General features: G+C 34.1%; 1 protein-coding gene across 1 annotated transcript in view; it reads left to right on the top strand.

The window, feature by feature from the left end:
- Positions 1-23,241, top strand: part of LOC140056370 (bombesin receptor subtype-3-like) — a 37,565-nt gene extending 14,324 nt beyond the window's left edge. Inside the window, exon 2 of the mRNA XM_072101730.1 lies at positions 22,072-23,241. Within this exon, the coding sequence (XP_071957831.1) occupies positions 22,137-23,156 (1,020 nt within the window). The 5' untranslated portion in view covers positions 22,072-22,136 and the 3' untranslated portion in view covers positions 23,157-23,241. The remainder of the gene's footprint in view (positions 1-22,071) is intronic.
- The last annotated feature ends 400 nt before the right edge of the window (positions 23,242-23,641 follow it).

Raw genomic sequence — 23,641 nt, 5'->3', positions numbered from 1 at the left:
ATTTATAAATGTTTTGGCACATATAACGTTTCATACGTATACTATTTGAGCTTGTATATCAGGCCCAATTTCAGGTGGTTCAGACAAACATCGAAAAGCCTCGAAATAACTAAAGACTTGGGTCTAGCCCTATGTATTATGAAAGGGAGGAATTCAAACAAATCATCGTTTGGGATGAAAAACCAAAAACTAGCTGACCATCTTTATTGACAACATTCTTATTATTTTAAATAAAGAAATCTGTTTTGTTCATCCATCATTGATGGTGACTGACGTTACGGATACAGATACAAATACAGATTCAAAGATTGAGTAGTAATTTTTGGCCTATCAATCAATCTATTACATAAACGTGACCAACCCATTGTGCTGCTATTAAATTTGTTATGTAGATGGAGATGATCTCCCTCGATAATAACCTTCATGATTTTGTTTACATTATTTCATGTCCATTATCAAAATTATCATTAGGCCTATGGTATTATCAAAATATTATAATGTTCTTCATTTTGGAAGTTGTTTCTTATCTGTTGTGGTTCGCCACCACCTTTATTCATTCAATGTTTCATTACATAATTTCTAAACATGTTCTACCTCTTTTTCATTATTTTCTGTTTTTCCCTTATTGATATCATAATTGTATCATATAATTGGTAAACATTAGCATTCATTTAGTATTTTTGTTTTCTGAATTATTAAATGTTTAGTAATTCAGAAAATAAAAATACGTAAGTATTTACTTCTTAAAATTCTTTTTTTTGTTGTTAAATCTTCTAAATAACCAATTGTATATTAATTAAAATACTTAACTACATACATCATTTTGGAAGTTAATATTATCCACAGTGCTCTCATCAACCTTTGGCTGAGTCGCCAAAGGTTACGACCAAATACGAAAAACTCACATATATCATCGGATGGATTTAAAAAGTAACATTAAACAACTCTTCTTGTAATAAATATTGATACAAAATTGCCATTTCATTTTTACTACATGGCTTCATATGTCATAGAAAGCCATTGGCGCATTGAGTCACCTTGCTCAACATGTATTTGCAGTTTTCGAAGGGCTATTAGTAACAATTAACGAATATGTTATATTTTTAGTAGAATTACCAAATCGTTATGTCGTAATACCTCATAATTACGACGTACGTAGTTCGTAAATTGAGCATCTCAGTGGTTACTCTTAATGGTTTTACGTGTTTTATCAGTAAATACGCATGCCGCAATGATAACATAACACCAACTCAATATCTTTTAAAAATATTATAGGCCGTACTGTGATTTTAATTAAGATTTGTCCTATTTTTGAATTATTTTCTCGTAATTACAACTTTAAGCGTAATTAGTACGTTTATTAAACGATATGAAATAAGTTTCCTAATGACGGCATACATAGCGTAATTACAACTTATCTTGCCGTAACCACGACATGCAAAGTGTAATTAGGACTTATCTTGCCGTAATGCCGTCGACATACAAAACGTAATTACGACTTATCTTGCCGTAACCACGACATGGAAAGCGTAATTACGACTTATATTTCCGTAACAACGACATACAAAGCGTAATTACGACTTATGTTGCCGTATTGTCGTCGACATACAAAGCGTAATTACGACTTATTTTGTCGTAACCCCAACTAACGAAGCGTAATTACGACGTACCTTATCGGAATGACACAAACCCTATATACGTATAATTATGATTTATCTTATCTTAACGACAACACACAAAGCGGAAAATATGATGCTTTATATTGCAATTCGTCATCACTTTTAAGAATGGTACAATTATCCGATTGTATATGCCTATCATCTGACTAATAATAATAGTAATTACTATTTTGTATCATAATTATGTTGTATATTATTCTGTATATGGAGGTCTAAATTTATTTATTTTATACCTCAATGATATATGATAACTGGGATTGTGGTGATCGGATTTTGTTATTTATTCTTTTACAATATCTTATTAGAATCTTTTCATTAAAATGAATCGTCTTTCGCGAATTAAGAAAAAAAATAAGGAAAACTCATTTTGAATGAGGCGTGACGCGTCGTTAAAGCAGAAGTTCGCGGTATTCGTTGTGGTCGCGTAATGCTTGGTTCCCACTAGAACATAACGCAAGGACGTAAACGCAACGCAAGCGTTTTAACCAATGACAAGCGAAGTTATAGACAGTTAGCAATCACAAGCGAATAAGCCATCGCTTGTGATTGGTCAATTCACTTGCGTTGCGTTACGTCCTTGTGTTGCGTCGCTAGTGGGAACCACGCTTTAAGGCCAATTTACACAGACGAGTGGTAACGATAAGCGGAAAACCGCGTAGCTTGTAACATAGATTCTATATGTTTATTACCGTTACCGAGCGTCTGTGTAAATTGGCATTAAGTCGCTGACAAGAATGATGAAACTTAGTTTATACAAATTGTTGCACAGTACATGTTTTGAATTATTTGTATTTATACATGATTTGATTTATATTGCTGACCAAATGACCACATTAAGAACGGCGTTAATTTCAAGAGACTATAGGGAGCATTTATGCAGAATCGGCTCAACTGATCTACCATTACGTCATTCGTCCAATACATCAATAGTTATAGATTATTATTGATAGATATTCAAATCCGTTATAAAACGTAGTACAAGTGTTACGTTTACGTCACCTTTCCCACTCTCCTCACTATGTCGTTCGGTCTGTCGGTCTGTCGTTCTGTCTGTCGGTCCGGTATCACTATGCGTTTTAGCACGCGAATTATGGTTGTTGGCCTTGTTTTAATGCACCTCAACTATTATACAGATATTGCCGGCTTAGAGGTGAGGGAATAATTTTTTTTGTCAAGCGACAAACACAAACAAATGTGGAGGTCTATCAGACGTTATAATATAATACCTAATTGGTTTACGAACCATTACTGTTTTAGTATACCGCCGACAAGTAAATATAATAAAGTCCACAATTCAGTTAATTAATTACTGATTCGCCGAAAAGCAACAATACATATATTAATATGATGCGCATAATACTACTTACTAATTCAGTTTCGCAGATTGTATACAAGGGCGGCAATAATAATAGATTAAGATTTGTATTTTTATTATCATTGATGATGAGCTTGTAAAGCAATCAATGTTCATGATTATATTAAATTGATGTTGGTTTGATTAGTGTCCAAAGTGAATAAGCCCTTAATACAAAATTAATTATTGCCTCGCGTGTAGACAGTACAATTGCTTATGTTTATCATTTAAAAGTATAGAGACTGTATTATTGATATGGTATGGTACGCCGGCATGCTATGGTACGCCGGCATGCTATGCCGAATAGGTTTTCTTGTCACTCAACAGTATAAAAAAAAAATAGACATTACTTACGTTAATAAAAGTAAATTGTATATTCATAGTGTATTTTTATATATTGTATGCACACAATACAAATAAAGTAATACAGTATATTAGAATTTAAATTAGATATAAAAATTGCTTGTGCCAGAAAACAAATAAGCCACTTATGGGCTTTAGAGTCTTGATACCAGAAAGGAAAAAAAACACACAATATCTTTTGCATCATAAAACAAAGTGGTAAACATGGATGAAACACGACGAAACAAAGACTGAATGAGGACAAGGACAACGAAAATGCAATAAACAGTTCGATACAGATCGTATCAAGATAGAATAATAATAATATTACTACTACCACATATAAATATAGCACACTTTGCATGAATATGTTCAAATGCGCTTTACCACATAGTTCCGCTGTATTCTCGCCCATTCGCTCTTAGTTGTGATAGGCCTGGATTTCAGAGTGTATAGGTATATAGGTTGCTTTCACAACACCCTAAATTTTGTTAACTGCTCTAAACCATTGAAGAAATTATGGTTGACTTGCATATATATGTCTTTAATGTTATTTTTTTATTGATGTTTTATGGATGTACACGTACTACGCGTGCCTGCCATCGGGACACATGCTGTAGACCACTATTACAGCAATAGCCCAGAACTTCCAAAAACAACGCGTAGTAGATAAGCCTAAGGTACTCATACGGATTTCTATCAGACATGATGCTAACATCAAGCAAGTATATGAAATATAATGAAAAACAAAAGTGAGTTGTGTTTGACGAAGCCCAGGGGCGCAGCCAGTGGGGGGGTCACGGGGGTCCTGACCCCACCTTTTTTTTAGAAAAAATAAATAAAAACATGAGACAACAATACAGATCAAATCATCCTGGAGATACTGTGGAAGATTACTACCGAGCAGTATTACCAAATCAACTTCTTGATTACAAACCGAGTTAAAAACCCGTTTTTCTGCCGATAACAGGCCATGCTTTAAAATATTTGGCGTAGCACCCGAGTCTATAGTGAAGTGTAATGTTGAAGAAGTCTTCAAGGAACTTGAATTTGGTACGATGATCTGCCAAGACACGAACATCTTCATTCCGAGCTTCAGTGATGGAAGCGACTGTGTAAAATTAGCGGATCCAAATGTGTTCCCGAATGTGCGTGCACTTCTTCTAATCGCGTAGGCCTATGCCCGTAACGTCTGCTTAAACTGAGCGGAGTTTTTCGACTTTATGGAGAACGAAAACCTGTTTGGGAAATCACATGTCTTATGAGCAGCTTTCGGGACTGTGCCTCATGAACATACACTTTAACATGAACATTAATACAGAGAATGTCATTCGCGAATTCTGTCTCCAAGCCAAGAAGAATGTTCCAAACTTATGTTTAAAGATGCATCACGCGATGTCAAGAGCGCCCTTATAGTAACTAACGTAAAATGTATGATAATAATTTAGAAGTTAGTTATTACAATTATGTATAAGCTATCACCTATACTATACATTCGAACAAAATAGGTATATTTTTAAACAAAATATTGTATGTACTGGGTATGATAAGCGTCTCACATACACACGGAACCAAGATAGCTTCTTGGACTTGCACAGTGTATGAACTCTAACATTACGGTTCTCATTTAATAATATCACTCCCTCCATGCTATCATTCTAATTTCTTTTTTCAAACTTTTGCATCTCTACGTTCATTTCATGCAACTTTTGTATTGGTGAAAAGGGAGGAATTCAAATAATTCCTCCTCTGAGTTTACAGCCTCTCTAAACAAATCAACAAACAAGCAAGAAAAAAAGTGTTTGTCTGTGGCAGCCTGGAATATAAAAATGTTCTGTAATGAAAATGAGAGTTGTTTTTTGTTTTCTTTGTTTCAGTTTATTAGTGTTAACATTGTCATATTTGTGTGTGCGTAAACCGATTCAAATGATCTAGATTGCCCTAGACCGCCAAAGCTTCCAGGGGGCTTCGCCCCCTGGACCCCAACCGGGGGCCTTTGGCGGCCCCCTGGCCCCCAGCCCATGGTTGCTCGCTTCGCTCGCAAAATACTCACATATTGGTTGACCCCCCCTTTAATTCTTTCCTGGCTGCGCCCCTGAAGCCGATTATGCAAATGATGTAAATCAGTGTAACATGTAGGCACATTACATGCGACGACTATTCAATTCAATTCATCAATTTATTCCGGATTTTACATGAACAATACAATCAATAAAACATACATTGGAATTCACTCCCCCCACAAATTAAACACTGCTCTTCTGTTGCCTTATTTTAAAAAATTGCTCAAAACTCATTTTTTCGACCACTAACATGCCCAGCGCCTTTGATTTTGTACCTCGGTCTTTGAATTGACGCTTTATAAATATTGATATAATAATAATAATAATATATAATACTAGTTTATCTCCTCTCCATTAAATTATCATATTTGTAATTATGTTTCGTAAAAGGCAATATCATCACAAAGCTTAAAAAATATATTATTATCATATTCTTTAACCTTGAATGTCATAGAAGGTACCTCAAGGTGAAGAATCTATTCAAAACGTGGAAAATATATAATATGTCAAACGCATCAGTGTTATAATGAAAAAGGATGACGCGACAGTCGGACCATTGGTTTCCGGGGCTAACGGCATTCAGATGCAGAATCATGCAACACTTTTGTCTCCCTTTCCCCCTTAAGTTTCGCCTTGTCACATCTTAATCTATTATTACCCGTATGATTGCCAACAAGAAAATAGTTCATGACTGAGTTCATGACTGAAGTAGTGAACACATGCTCTGGGCAAATGGCGATTGCTGATAGGATATTATTAGTTTAGGATACATGAACAAGCACTAACTAACTGTGTTCTATCTTGTCTCATGTGATGTCTCAGCGCTAACCGGGCAAATGGCGATTGCTGATAGGATATTATTAGTTTAGGATACATGAACAAGCACTAACTAACTGTGTTCTATCTTGTCTCATGTGATGTCTCAGCGCTAACCGAATACGTAGGCCTATTTCTTTTTCCAAAACTACTTATGTTGAACATAGTATTACTTTAATTGGTCCAAAACTCTTGAATAACGTAGGCCTACCAGTTCCCGTCAAAAGTGCCTATCAAAAAAGAGTTTTTCTTTTAAATTGAAACGACACCTCTTTGATGGTTTATATCTGTTGCCTTTTATTCATGTACTGTATTATGAAAGTTATGTGTAATCATCCTTTTTAAAATATAGAACCATGAATAAACATGTCGAAATATCAAATCATCGTCACATAGTGATACACTGGAGATATCAATGTATGCACGCGCGCCGTTTTATCATCATTTGAATGTCGCGCGCATAAATTGACGTGGTATGCGAGTTGTATGCCATGATACAACGAACATTCGTACATTTTATTTTGTGGGTAATTGAATGTCTCGCATTGTTGGACTTAAATCATAGTCTTTAACCTAATTATGATCCTCAAATTAATTAAACGTTTATCATTATGCCCTGATCATTAAAATGACATTAACAATCTTTTTAAAATAAATTGATGTCAGCCAACTTAAATTCTTCCATTTACGAATTTGATTGATTTTTAATTATCGCTGTACCTTCTTCAAATGATATTCTGTTCCATTGACTGTGTGGCGTCACATGTTGATGCGACTTTACGAAATATTTCAATACGATATCTAATCATAGTCACCAAATTTGATGTTGTGTACTCTACTCTAAAAGGCAATATTCGTGTGATATGTTAGGTAAACATCGTATTAAGACAAGTGTATACATTTGCTTATCATCATAGCCGATTTTCGTTACTGTAGGCCTATCTATAATTTGCCCAGTAACATTGGCAAATGCTGTGATACATTGTCACATTTGTATTACATATGACGTCTGTATCATGTCATAAGCAAAATAAGCGACCTGACCTTAATCTTAAATTCAGTATGATTTAAAAAAAGAGCGTTTACTTGTGATGTTACAAAATATGTCTATCTGGAAATATATATATTTCGTGAAATACACTATTTAAAAATGTATTATTTACACTGTTTAACCTATAAATTAGTTAGGTCCATTGACAGTGTTATAGCAGACAGAGAGAGAAGCACAGGCAGTGTTATAAAATATTAATAAAATGCTTAAAACACTGACAAGGTGATTAATTTGAATAATTCAATTCAATTGCAGTAGCTATTATTAAAAAATACGAGTGTACTTTAAAACAATCAAACTACACCCGCTTCATGCTTCATTGTACAGACATACGAATATAAGCTTTTTATTTATTTATTTTTTTTCCAAAAAAAGATTTCCAAAGACAAACAAACAAGCACCACAATACATTATTAATAAATAGGTACATAAAAGACATACGAGTGTACTTTTAAAAAAAAATAAAAAATTATAATATTTAATCCGCTTAATAAATGATTCATTGTACAGACGTGTCTCACGAATATAAACTTTTTATTTCTTCTTTCTCAAACAAACAAGCATCACAAGACATTTAGGTCTACACTCTAATGTAAATGTTTCATATAGTCACAATTTAATTTTTTTTTTCTTCGAATATTAAGCTTGGTTCCCACGACACAGCTGCGACGTGATGGATTTTTCGAATTGTCGCCTGTGATTGGTCAACTCGCTTGCGTTGCGTCTACCGTCCTTACGTTGCGTCTCTAGTGGAAACGGGGCTTTACACGCGTGGCATACGCGAGGCAAGCTTAATTACGGTAACGCATTCTATTACGCTATTCTTTGCAATTGGTTAAACAAATTACATGGTGCTCGCATATTGCACGAATTAACTCGTGCTCCATGCAAGGATGGATGACGTTGATTGGATATATTTTCACACAATGTATTCTGGGATTAAGTAGGCATGAAACTTACAATTCTACAGAGAAATGAACTACTTTATTTTTTCTTATACACAAGGATAATTGTTGTTATAGAAAAATTATCCCTTGATCTCAATTTGATAAGTTTCATTTAAAACTACAAATCAGGCGCCTACAGCAGAATATTATGGAATAATGGTAACATGTCATTTAACAGTCAGACATTACTTACAATAATGAAAATCGAAAGGTTAACAATTTTCAAAGGCCAACCATTTTTTTTTTCTCTTGACATATAGATTTTGTAATAATCGACATGATGTCCAACGTCGATCCTAATGGCTCGTTCAGGTTTATTTATTTACCCGGGTAAGTTGGATCCATTGGTGTAATAGTTATCGCTAACTTTGGTGGGTAGAAATAAACTTACCCGAACTGAGCCTGAACGGGCCCTAAAACCAACTTTAAAGTTGGAATTTATACTGACTAGTAAAGCCTCCACTGATTGCGAGGGTGTTTGTTCTATGAGAGAAAGTATGTGGTTGGTGAAAATCGGCGATACTACCATATATGGCTATGTGGTCTAGTGGTATGATACTCGCCCTGTAAGCGAGAATTCGCAGGTTAAAATCCCGCCAGAGACATTGGTTCATACAAAAAACTAATACTAAAAATATGGAACTTTCGCCGATGAGCTATGCTCGACGCGATTATGAGATCATGTTCCGAATCTCAGCACTGTTTCAATAACTTGACAGTATGATTATATATATATATATATATATATATATATATATATATATATATATATATATATATATATGTATATATATATAAATCCAAAGGCAAATTACTGAAAAAAATGACAATGCTGTGGGTATCAGTGGCTGGATCTCAATGGAGATACAAAAAAAAAAAGCTAAATCAAAACGATAAAGTAAACAGCCAGAAAAGTTAGCAGAGCTATTATATATCCCCGAAAAAACCACTCCATGAGGATATAGTAGGCCTACCACTTGACAAATAATTGTCTGTAGTAGTATCTATAATAAATAATATGAATACAGCATTATAGGTACGTATCATCATAATCACATCCTTAGTAATATCGAACATTATTATAATTGTTATAGACAAAATTATAATACTGAATTCATAGTAAACACCAACTCATGCTTACTTAATCCCAACTAACTGAACTGATAGTGTCAACAATAACAAATATGAGTAGGCCTACATAGTATCATAATTATCTTTAAAAATCAATATTGGTATAATGTTATATAATAATGAAAATAATTTGTAATACTGAAATTAGATGGCTTGCAGAAAAACTTTGTCACTAACGATTTTTTTTGTAAAAGAGGCGATATTATGAAGAAGAAATAAACAAATAATAATAATGTAGTCAGCAGACAGGAAACTACATGTCATGTTTGTTGTATCTAGGCATAATACCGTACTGTACCAGAATCTGGTTGAATTTTATACTTAAACGTTTGCTATAACAAACTCTTGTTTTCCCTTTTGACTCACAGAACATGTCACCATGATTTATTAATCAAATGTCAAATCTAGTTTTTATGGATTTTATTCATTTTTCGAGACATCTTTAAATTTTCAGATTAAATCTGCCATCCTTGTATTCAAATCCGTATATTTTCATGTGAACAAGACGAAGGCATTATTCTGTCAAAATAATTATTTACGATTACACTACGTAGCATCATAGATTACACTACGCGGCATCATAGATTACACTACGCGGCATCATAGATTACACTACGCGGCTTCATAGATTACACTACGCGGCATCATATATTACACTACGCGGCATCATAGATTAGGCCTACACTATACACGGCATCATAGATAACACTACGCGGTATCATAGATTACACTACGCGGTATCATAGATTACACTACGCGGAATCATAGATAACACTACGCGGTATCATAGATTACACTACACTACGCGGTATCATAGATTACACTACACGGCATCATAGATAACACTACGCGGCATCATAAATTACACTACGCGGCATCATAGATAACACTACGCGGCATCATAGATTGCACTACGCGGCATCATAGATTACATAATGAAGCGCGCGTAAATATAATGCGAATGTTCACATATTTAACGTACGTGTGCCTGGTTCAATTTCTGCATTTGTCCCAATTCTAATTGTTACATTTTCATATACCATAAGCAGTATATTCTTGGGTTCCTTTTTATTTTATTAATTTTATTAGATTTTCTTTCTTTTTATTTCATTCCACACAGTATTTTGTACAACATTGGGGTGATATCACGCCGTCCTTTTTCATGAGGTAATTTACCGAAATAAAAACGATACTGAATTTGGTCTACTAGCGCTCCTGCTCCAATAGAAGCGCTGCTCATGAAGAAAGCCTACCCGGTGCTGACTATTGAATGGTCCCAGACAATGACTTTTGATTCCCTTTTGGACGCAAACGCATGAAACGTAGGCCTACGCGCGCCACAAATAATTTGACCAATCACGGCAGAATTGAAAATCTTGTGAAAACGTGGAAATTAACGGACACGTTAGTAAATCTTCTGAATATTTTGTTATTGTTTTTAGATATTAAGTTTGATTTACAATATTTTTACGAAGTAGGTGAAAGTTTTTTTTCTGTTTGCATTGTGTCTAATGATGTGCAATTACACAAACAACTATAATTATTTAGTTTCAATATCGTGTATTTAAACTTTAATAAATGTAGGACATGTTATCATAGTGCGGTCAATTAACTTTAAAGAAAACAAACCATTGTGCAGCGCGGGTGAATATAATTCGAATCAATTATGGTGCTTAGTATTTTTTTTTTAATATGTAAATATAATCATTGATTTATTGCTATTTAAGACGTGATATGACTTGTAGTTGTATCATTCCAATTTCACTATTGAAATCAACATGAATATTTTCATTAATATTTAATCTGCCTTCGTAACAACCATGCTGATTTGTCCCAATACGTAATTTTAAATATATTTTGATATAAAAATCAATTTTAGAAAATTACCGAACGTTTTAAAATATCATGAATGAGATGTAAAGTTTCGTTTTAATATATGTTTTTTTTCGAGATTCAATTTAACTTCAACAGAAACTTTAAATTAGACATTTAATTGTTGACACATATGAGAATTCAAATCTTCAATTTTATTTAGCTGAATGTCGTCTCCGCCGAATTCACCCTCTCTTATTCTATGCCGTACACGCTCTTTTCTCTGTTAGATTTAGTCAGTTTAACTTGTCGTATTGGTCGAATTACGTGCGTTGTGCGTAAAAAGCACGCCTTTGCATGCCATGCGTCTTCGTGACTCTGTTTACACTATCAAATTAGTTTGACAAAAAAAGTGTGATGTGCCCAAATGGTAGTGATATGCTTAAATATGGTGGTATGACATCATCATGTCCATATTATATATTATTATTATATATTATGTCCACATTTTTTTGTCACATAAAGTTTGATAGTGTAGACAGAGTCAGTTGACCAACGGTCAGTGGTTTTGTAATAACGGTTTATTAATTATTTACGACAACGATCCGTTTTTTATTTCTTCACCAAATGTTTAACTAGAGCGTGTTTTGTTTTAGTGTCCGATTTAATGACATCGTCGTCTGGACAGTGCTGATGTTGCAATAATATTGTGCGTAGGAGTAGTGGAAACATAATGTAGTATGATGTTCTCATTATCTGTCTATTGACAGAAATATGCTAATGCATTTAAACAATATAACCCTAATCCATATTTTATAGCGATAGCCAGTACCTTTACGCCGTAAAAATAGTAATCTTAAACATATATTATTTTGTACCCACTTTTTCCCACACATTTAGATTTTAAATACGTAGTTACATGTTTAGCATGTTTAAAACCTAAACGTGTTTATAGCTACATGTTGTTTTCATCCACTCGTTTAACAGTCAACATGTCAATATATTACACTCAGTCAACGTTTTTTAGGTACGTGTTAGCGTTGCGTGCATACGATATTACTGTGACGGGAAAAAAGCTGCACACATGGCAAATTAAACACGTTTAAAACATAAACATGTCTTTATATTATTGCTCCACATGTTTAACAATCAACACGTCACTGATGTGTTGAGTTGGACTCCATGTTTAGTAATGTATTTAGAACCTAGACATGTTCATATCTAAACATGTTTAAGGCTAAATGTGTGGAAAAAGTGGATCCAAAATACATGTTTAAGATCTAAACACTATTTTACATTTTTTACGATACCAATATAACGTTTATGTTTATACACCTTATAGTTATCACAATTATTCCTGATTTTACGTCGTCGGTTCCCACTTGTGATTACGCAATACAAAACTTTGCGCGTCGATACGACACTGATTACGTTTCGTGCGTTTTAGAGTAGGAACCACGCTTTATAATAAGGTCAAACATTTGTTTTCTTTTTATTCTGTGTCATTTTATTCCTGAAATTGAAATGAACAACAAGATGTAAAATTAAGCGCTCGAAATCTTAGAGAAATACCTGGCGCGTCAGTCTACACGGATTGCTATTTTATATGGCGGCCGATATACTATTAAATAAACAAATTACTCGATATTTCAACAATCAGCTTTGTGACGTTATCCATATATCGATTTTCCGGAAATCAATAGGAATATTGCCAGAACTTATTTAACAAAATCCACGACGATAACTTGAAAATTGTGAACGTTGACGTTCAAACAAGATAAACTGGATTGATTGTTCAAACAAACAAAAACAAATTTTATCAAAAAGCCAAGTAATAAACACATTAGTTTTTGATCAGTTTCCACTTGAAAGGTTAATATTTTTTTTCTTCAAAATGCTGTTCAATTGAGGTTTCTAGGCGAACTCATCTTCAGCCACTAACAATCCATTAATGATTTCAAATGATTAATATGTCACACCTTCAAGTTTGACGTTGTATAAAACAAGAAACTGTTTTTGTTCTTAGGCATTGTATCAAATGTTACGATTGTAAGATGAAGTCTCCTTACAGGCTGTTGTGTTGTTGCCTATGGTGTTTTCAGCAATTAAATAGCATTGTTATTTTAATCTATAAAATTGTGTACACTTTTTTTTTAGATATGCCAAGCTTTTTGTCACTTTGAAATTAATTTTTCTCAAAATGATGAATTAATTTTTCTAGGCTGACATTTTCAGACTTCAGCAATTATTACTATTCATATCTTAAATTTTTTTATTGAGTATTTCAGGGTCAGATGTTATATGGATTTTATTTTTTTAATACGTCAGAAGGAGAAATAACATTTTATGTTACTGTACGTTGAAATGATGGCACGACCTTTGTACAACTTCTTATTGCGAATTTGTTGATGATTGTTTATACTTAGTGATCATTATATTTTGAGTTGAAATTTTCAGAATACAAGTATTATTACTATTGTATAGACCCTACTCTAATTCTACTATACATTTCACTAAACCTATGCGCATGTTCATTATGTTTTTGAAACTATACGCGTTCATATTTGAATTTAAGCAAGGCAATTTATCAGCAGGATGCTGAGCTCCAGAGATCAAAGGGTTTTTCTGTGCCTGAGACACGATCAGTTCTACAGCCCCAAAACATTTTGACTGATTTTCGATCGGCTAATTGGCTTCCTTAAATAGTTGGTTAACAGAAACCGGCCCACAGAGAATATTATGTACATTGATAGTTCAGTACTGTAGTTGTCGCAGCCAGACATAAGATCAGAGGTCTGTTACGATTTTTTATCTTGGCAAGGCGAGAGCTAAGTGTCCTGTTGTTAGATTGCCTTGATTAATGTTTTCCAAACACGTGACTGATTATAGACCTAAACGTTGACTTTCAATGATGAGTAATCAATAAGGCAGTATTTAATTTTCTTAGAAAAACAGTATTTTTTAAAAATACGTTTTATTATGACATTTACAATATCGTCAGAACATTATTTATTAGTAGAGATGAGACTGCACGTCAATTTGTTAATGGAGAAATCCCGCAGATATCTTTCTGGTTATTAAATGTTTATTCTCGCCACACTGGTAACTTTCACAATACCTTTTAATAATTTACTCATTTTTTAATTGGACGTGGTTGAATAGGTAAGCTGGTCAGAGTTCGATTCGAACCGGACATAACATGTCCTTTCAACTTCAATAGGATTGTAGGTGTAAAACCAGTTTCCACTAGCCGAATTCATTCGCGCGAATCGAAAGTGTCATCTTATACGCATGCGCATTGACGTTTCCATCTATTATTTTATATGCAAAAATGCACAACATGCCTTTTTTCCACTAAATGTTCTCGAATAAAAAGCCGAATGGTGGAGAACTGGTTTAAAATTGCCTTCCTGAACACGACAAACTTGAAAATAACGTTCCCAAATCGTAATTAAAACACTGTATAATATTCGTGTGGAATGCGTGTATAATTCATGTTGCATGCGTGTAAAATTCGTGGACATGCGAGTAATATTCGTGGACCATGCCTGTAATATTCTTGTGACATGCGTGTAATATTTGTGTGGCAGCGTGAAATATTCGTGTGACATGCGTGTAATATTCTTCTGGCCGCGTACAATATTCGTGTGATATGCGAGGTCCACTTGTTTTTTTTGTATAGGCTTTGAACTCATTGGTTTATTGTTTAAAGTTTAATCTCAACGGGCTTCATATTGTATTCTACTTATTTTGAATGATAGTTGGAAAAACACCTTGCGGTTGTTAACTTGTTTTCAAAATGATTTTTTTTTAATTGAATCATTAAAAGTAGCTTAATTTTGTAACATATAATCTGTATTGTAATAACATATCATATTTTGTATGTATGATCGATGAGAGTTTATTACTATAAAATCAAACTGACCTGTTTAATTAGGTATCGAATTTTAATTTTTTTTTTCATTTTTTACATCTGTTATATGGGCATCGGAGTGGAACGAACGTCGTGTTAGCATTGTGATTATCCCCTTTTTCGTAGGCAGGAAAGACATTTCCCCGTATCCCCACAGAAGAATTTCCATACCGGAGGTGCTGACCGGTCGTAGGCGACCAATGTTTTTACTTCTTTTGTACTGTACATAATTGTTGTTGTATGGTGTATGTATGTATATGTAGATGCATTTAAATAATAGTTACCAAACTGACAAGCACTCGCTTCTTTTTGGTGTACTGTTGGGTGTTGTTGTTGTAAAATTGTAAATTGTAATAATTAATATGGTTTTTTTTTTTAAAGATATCATGGCATATAGATATTAGGCTTATCAGTGTAGGCCTACATGAATATGACTGTGGTTAGCAACATGGTCCCCTTTTGGATTATCCCCATAACCCCGATTGGTTGTGAGCATTCGTGTTTATTGCTCCGTATGGTATTACTATTCGGTATTATAAAATTTAAATTTTTTTTAAATGGGTATCGTCAACGCAGGCACAATTCGATTACTGCATACAGCGTCCAGGTGTAAAAAGTATTACCAACTGCTCAAAACACCACAACAGTTTTCTTTGTTAGCAGAAACAGGCCATAGACACAAATCTAGGTCAAACCAATCATCACTGTCTACAAAATGTATAAACAACGGAATATTCAAATTTAAACCGCTTATTATGTTTTTTTTTTTTAAATATCAAATTACATCAATTTAAATTGATTTGGTTTTAGTTTACTAAAATAAAACGTAAGAGATATTAATAAGATGAGTTAAAAGGAATGGTAATTTAAAAAACACATTTTCATTCAATATTCTCGATGAGTAATCTCCAACAAAACTGTGAAAATAAAAAGGCCAATCTTCTTGAAATTTAAAAAAAAAGTTTAATCGAGTGAATTTGACCCCGAAATAGAGTTATCATATTAGTGAATATTGTAATTTTTATAACACAGCTACGTATATCCAATTTATTACGTGTCATTGGTGATTTTGTTCTATTCAACGGAAAAGTGATATTCAATGTTTCTATTGGCGTGCTAGATTTTGACCTCTGCAGTATTCTTGTTCAACAAATTGATTAAATAAGGGGACAAGACTGCTCTATAAATACATTTTTTGGTACGAGTCTTAAGTAAGGGTGAGAAGATTAGCAAAGGCCTACAAAAATACATAACAATGAAATTTTGAACAAAAAAATAATGTGATAATGAGTATAGTCCTACTGATCCTTGTTTCTGTTTCGAAATCCTCCTTAAAACTATAATTCTTTATATTCGATCTACGAAATTGTATTGATTCTGATATTTTTAATAGGACTCTATAGAATTCTTTGATCTGATACTTGTTTGTTGTTTTATTTGTTTAGTAAGTGTACATATGTTGATGTTTGATTTTGGGCGAAATAAATATTGAATGAATTGAAATCAAATGAAATGAGTATGGTTAGTACAGATGCAGTCGCTTTATATTTTATAATGATAGATGTAATACTTGAACGTAATGGATTTAGATAGTCTATTTGACTATAATTGTTGTAAAATGCTCTAAAACAGAAACAAATCGCCTAATTTAGTTAATTAGCTTCAAAGGTTAATGTGTTACTTCCTATCTATCTAATGACAAGTTATGATGACTACTAAGCGAAGCAATATTGCAAACGAAAACAAAAACTATGGTTAAACTATGGAAGGCAAACACCGAATAAAATTGTATTGAATGAACGGTGTTTCGGGTATGGCATGGGATTACAAAAACACTCGGAGTTAGAGAACGATAACCATAACTTATTTCATTCATTGTACGTCTCCATGTTCACGTGACCATGGAGGAAATAACATTCTTCCATGACAGGACAAACGGATAAGAAAACAATACATAAACAAAGTCTGATTGTACATTTTATAAATAATAAAACAAAATACAACAATCACGGGAGTGGGGTTGTTTCTTGTCATGGTGTTTCTGGCGTCTGACAGAACTCGAACCCATGACTCTGAGATCAGTTACTGTAGACGAGAATGTTAACCACTACGACAATCCAACTACCACATAATATATTCGGTAACGCGTTACAACTAAATTATATTACGATATTATATATTATTATATATTAAGTCCGATAAAACAAAATACAACAATCACGTCTTCGGAATGGAATTGTTTCTTGTCATGGTGTTTCTGGCGTCTGACAAGACTCGAACCCATGACCCTGAGATCCGTTACTGTAGACGAGAATCTTAATCACTACGACAATCTCACTACCACATAATATATTCGGTAACGCGTTACAACTAAATTATATTACGATATTATATATTATTATATATTAAGTCCGATAAAACAAAATACAACAATCACGTCTTGGGAGTGGGGTTGTTTCTTGTCATTGTGTTTCTGGAGTCTGACAAGACTCGAACCCATGACTCTGAGATCAGTTACTGCAGACGAGAATGTTAACCACTACGACAATCCCACTACCACATGATATATTCGGTAACGCGTTACAACTAAATTATATTACGATATTATATATTATTATATATTAGGTCCGATATGGGTACACGCTCTCTGGTTTAGTGACGTATTTTCTTGAATTAAAACTCTTAATCAAACACACCGATCACCTACTTGAGTATAGTATCTACTCTGTTCGTATATTCTTCTCAAACTATTCGTTAACTCGCGGAAAAAGAATATTTTTGTTTTCATGGCATCATAGTCTACGGTTCATTGTTGTTGTAAAGTGATTAATTTGCTAAAACGACAGAACAGAACAATACCAGCAAAATATTACGGTGTTTTTATATCAAGATTAAATCCAAGGAGTTAAGTTTACTGCTACGGGCCTACATAGAAGAGCAACATCTCTTAAACCGTGATTAATATGTTTGCAATTTTCTTAACGCGTTCGATTAGTGGTAATGAATTTTAAATTCTCGTCCAACTCAATCTTAATTAATGATCCTATTTTGTCTATATACTGATTATTTCAGCAAGATTTGATTGCATTTTCAAGTTTTAAATTGACCGGTATGTCCAGCGTTAGCGGTAATTTAATCGCTCATATAATCGTGTTATTGATGCGCTGTCGTTTTCATAAGCTCGTCTCTAAAACCGTAAGAATCATTTTTTATTATTTGGTGATCGTAAGTCCGGCAGAAAATTAGCGCATTAATTTGGTACAATTCACTCCTGAGGATATGACTCCAATGGGTTAAAACGAGTAGGCGGTAAACCTGATTTTTACATTCAACGTTAAATTTTACGAACTCTAGTTAAGCAAACATTAGGCCTACACGTACCTGCGTTTCCCAAATGGACGTTTGTACACGTATTATTTGTACGCAATTGCGTCACGTATACTCAAGTATTTATCTAATGGCGTGAAGTACGGAATAAAATACACACAGTGCCAAATTCTGAACGTTTGGTTACCACTTGGACGCAAGGCGCAACATATCTAGAGATAGGTATAGAATAGAGATTGCTTCCCACAGGGATGTAAGTGCAACGCAAGTAATTTGGTTGACCAATCACGACGCAATGAATCATCCGAACTGTCGCTTGTGATTGGTCAACTCACTTGCGTTGCGCGTACGTCATTACGTTGTCGGCGAATGTTGCTCTATTTTCTATACTCACTAATGCTTACTTAATTGACTACGTAAAAATATAATTTTAATATGTAATTATTCGTCTAGGATTAAATTACTATGCAATAATATTTTTAAAAGTTTTTTTTTTCTAATTTCCCATTTAATTTTCAACACTTTGTGACTTTTAGCCGAATTAAGGCAATAGAAAAACATTCTACCAAACTGATTCCTGGCAAAGAACAACCGAAGCAGAAACTATCATCGGATCTTTTTTTATTTTACTTAGCTCTGGCTACGCTATCAAACTAGTTTGACAAAAAAGTGTGACGTGGCCAAATATGGTAGTGATATGCTTAAATATTTATTTTTTTATTTCATCATATAATACATTACAAAGGAAAAACATAATCAAATAAAAAATTAAAATTAAAAGCAAACAAAAACAACAAAGATATCCATCTAACAAATTAAATAAAGGTTCATAAAAATTATTCTAATCTCTAACAATTTCATATTTGATTTATAAATTCTTCTAATTTTATCCATTTTCTATTAAAAATACTGTCCTCAAAATTCTGATGATAAATAAATTTTTCCGTTCCATAAAACCTTTTTAACTCGTTCATAACCATTTTGATAGATTTGGCTTATATTTACCTAGTTTACATTTATAAATAAATGATTTTACATTAGAATAATTGCATTAATGGCTTAATATGCTTAAATATGGTTGTATATTACATCATCATGTCCATATATATTTTGTCACATAAAGTTTGATAACTAGTGGAGTGCATGTGAATTACAAATACTCTACATTACTTAGAGCATAAACATTGAAGAAGTAGATAGAAATCATAAGGAATTTTGTCAAAGTGTTTATTTCCTTTTCATCTTATTTGAGGGATAAATGGCCACTCGCGTGGTTTTCCCTATAACAGTAGTGATTCAGCTGGAAGGTTTTGTTAACCCAATACAGTAATGGTACGGACCAAGGCATGCGTGTAACCCCTGCCCATGCCCATTCCGAAAGATTCACTGGTATGAATTCACACACGAGCTAAGATAGGTTTATACAGTTGACTCCGATACTTATCACAAATGAATTATTCTACCACCAGAACCATTGCGAGGAAGTGCCTTGAACCTGTGCCGATATTATTACGGCTATCGTTTGCAGTGCCCCTGTCTAAACTGCTGCTCGGTCACTCACAGCATACCTTATATATTATAAATTGATTTTTGTTTTAGAAAATATCTTACATAGTAATTCAAGTGTATCGACTTAAAGATTATGGAACCCAGCTGATAAAGATGATTTTAAATCTAACGGATTATTGCGATTAAGCTAACGACTGATCTGTAAGATTAAGTTAAATAAACATGAATATGTCATCTTTGTATGAAAGAACTTATTTTAGTTGTGTTCTAGGACTATAGTCGTCAGTATAATATAACGGTCCCCACTCGTTATATTTCAACATACACATAAGTTTCGCGATTCATTAAATCGGTTCGGTTCAGATAGATACGGATCAAAAGTCGTACCTATTAATGTTCACCAGATTAACTGTACTCTTTCAACAAATATGATTATATTACCAGTATCAAGGCATAGTCTGTAATACAGTGTCACAATAATCACATGTAGATTCTGTATCATGTTGGGTAAGGTTAAAGTGCAGGTACAGGCATGGTACATGCGTCACATGTGATACATGTGACTATGATACTGGACGAGGTGTAGATAAAGTACCGATAATCGGCGGCTTAATTAGATAGTACATAACCTTTCACTGTAAATTTATGTTCTATTCTTTTACATTTATTGATTTTTTTTATTTCTTTTCAATGTCACGTATTATTTATTTTCAATACAATATATCAAAATTAAATTTCATGATGAAAATTTAAACCATCCCGTTGTTGAGACTTTTGAAAATTATGCACATAAATTGTGTGTAATGGGTGCATATCTCCAATATTGACACTGCTCTGTCAATACCAGTGTGATGTAAATTGGTCCGATAGTGAAACAAGATATGTTTAAAATGATATCATTCGACAAATAACATAAAACGCGCGCAACAGTAGCAAATGGACTATAAAAATAGAAACGTATACGATATCGCATTAAGTGCAACATAAATTTGGATATGAATAGTGTAGAGTGTATCGACGGTGAAATGAATAACAATATTCATTTCCATTTTCAAGACGTTTTACTTTAATCCACAATCTAAGTATGGGCTTTAATGTTCAATTTATCAATTACTTTATTTCTTGTATCCTTACTCTAATTTTAGTAATGCGTACAAACATATAGTTTTAAAACATTCGCAGAGAGTTGAAAGGATTTCTTAATGATACAATGCACATATTGTTAAATTTATAAAAAAAAATCTTCTTCTTTCGAATTTAAATTCGCTCTGTCGGCATATGTACTATGCCAACTCTTTCATCACCACGCTTTAATTTTAGTTCCCACTTGTACGCAATGCTAAGACGTAAGCCTACATTGGCTTGGTCCCCACTATGAAAAAATCATGCCGCAATTCCAACGCAATGACACAACGTAAGAAAATAATCTTCTATCACTTTCGCATTCCTTTTTAAGTGAACTTGAATGATTAGAAAACAACGTGGGAACCATCTCTGTCCTGTGCATCTTCTTGCGTTACCTCAGCACATCTCTTCTCTCGCTAAATCTATTCTGTTCTATTTTGCACCATCTCTTGTCATCAGCATCCTACTGTCCATCTAGGCCTAGCGCTATCTCTCTATACACTTGCGTCCATGGTAAAGCTTTGCTCCCACTAGAACGCAACGCAACGCCAGCGAGTTGACCAATGACAAGCGACAGTTCGAATAATAATCCATTGCTTGTGAGTGGTCAACTCACCTACGTTGCGTCCTCGTGTTGTGTCTCTAGTGGGAACCAAACATAACTGTGTAACCAGCATCCTACTATTCATAACTGTTATTTTCATCCTCTTTGACTTTCATGTTTCTTCCCTCGCTGCATCATATTGACATTCTTGTTGGAGACATCTCTCGATTGCATGCTCCATGGCAACTGCGGAACCAGGTTTTGCACATTTTTTTGGCTCTGACGCTTCACTTGCACCCAATCTCAGTTTAGCTTTGTTTTGAGCTGCAAAGAGAGCTTCAAGAACCATCAGCATCCTCAACCTTGTTATCCGAGACAATCTCTGTTCAAATGTATATTTTGTTTGAAATGTATTTATTGTGAGAAATAATAACCAAATTCTGTTCTTTATTTTATAGGCAACTATGACTATACTACTCGTTACGTCTGAAGAAAATACACAGTAAAACAAAGTGGTGCAATAATGGATAACAATACTGGGCCTAACTGTACGCAACCTGAATATTATGTTCCCGAGACTGATGCCAAAATTTATGTGGCTGCAACAGTGATCATTTCAATAGTGGGACTTCTTGGTAACCTGCTCGTTATACTGTCCGTGACATTAAACAGACACATGCGCACAAGTTCGAATTATGCCATGTTGAATTTAGCAATTGGAGACTTTATATTGATGTCCTTAACCCCAATTTTAGAATTTAGAAAATACTTACAACCTTTCAAAACCTCGAAACTACAATGTAAGTTTTTCAGCTCATTATCCATCGTTATCCAGGGCGTCACTATTTTCACTATTCTGAGTTTAAGCTTAGATCGATATAAAGCCGTTGCTCAGCCAAAATCAAGAAGTAGCCTTAACCCTGTAAACTCGCTTCTGTTCAAACTTGCAGTCATTTGGATCGTATCCATCGGGTTCAGCATACCGTTGACTTATACCGCCAACGTCGAAACGTATTGTGAATTTTCCTGGTGTCAGCATTTACCGCATGGCTCACCAGAAGCGATAGCTTACGCCATTGTTCGATTCGTTTTTATGTATATCGTACCAATGTTGTTAGTTGTGCTTTTTTATATAATGATGGCCGTGAAGCTAACGGATCAGCCGGCAACGTTTAATTCGTCATCAGGTGGCACAAGTCGCTCGCAAGCCGCTCGAAAACACCTCGCCGCTACTGTAATGATAATCGCTGTTTTGTTTGCTATCTGTTGGCTTCCACTTAATGTCAATAATCTAGTAAAGCAGTTCAATCATGATCTTGACCATGGATGGATTAAACTTTTGCCAAGTATATCCACCATATTTATGTACATGAATTCGTGCGTCAACCCGATCGTGCTATACACCCGAAGCCCTCTATTTAAGAAATACTTTAGAAGGTATCTTCTCTTTGGACATGTATCAGCCGGGCCTGAATATACCATCGCAAACGATGCCGGAACCACTAATATAACGGCCACTCAGCAGACAAGTGAACAAATGTGAATACTGTGTAGGCCTACACCGGGGCCTTACATAATATTGAAGTAACGTGCATATTCACAACAACCAGGTTTTTGGTATAAGCTTAACTAAGTCGTGGTGATCAAGAGTGACAACATTTCTGCTGTGAGACACCAGAGTTTGTGAATATTGAATATTTTCAATTACTGCTGTATTATAGCTAGGCCTATTTTATTCATATTGCTGAATAGATGTAAAAGATGCACCGCCAAAATTTATTTCAATTTTGTTTGGAATGAGGTTTATACTGGTCATTGTTTCCCACCCACGATAGGCCTCGTGTCGTTCACACCACGTACAGATTCGGATGGATTTATCTCAGGGGTAGGCCTATTATCATGACCAATTACTACCATCTGAAAAAAGACCATGAGCATTGCCTCTGAGAAGGCATTATTTTCGTATAACAATCTTATTCTTGCCCGTGTAAATTGTAAAGTTATCACCGTGGTCTCTTTAAAGGTATG

The sequence above is a fragment of the Antedon mediterranea genome, chromosome 1, assembly GCF_964355755.1.
Source record: "Antedon mediterranea chromosome 1, ecAntMedi1.1, whole genome shotgun sequence".
Lineage (NCBI taxonomy): Eukaryota > Metazoa > Echinodermata > Crinoidea > Comatulida > Antedonidae > Antedon > Antedon mediterranea.
Note: the sequence above shows the minus strand (reverse complement) of the source record. Positions and strands in the feature narration are given on the sequence as shown.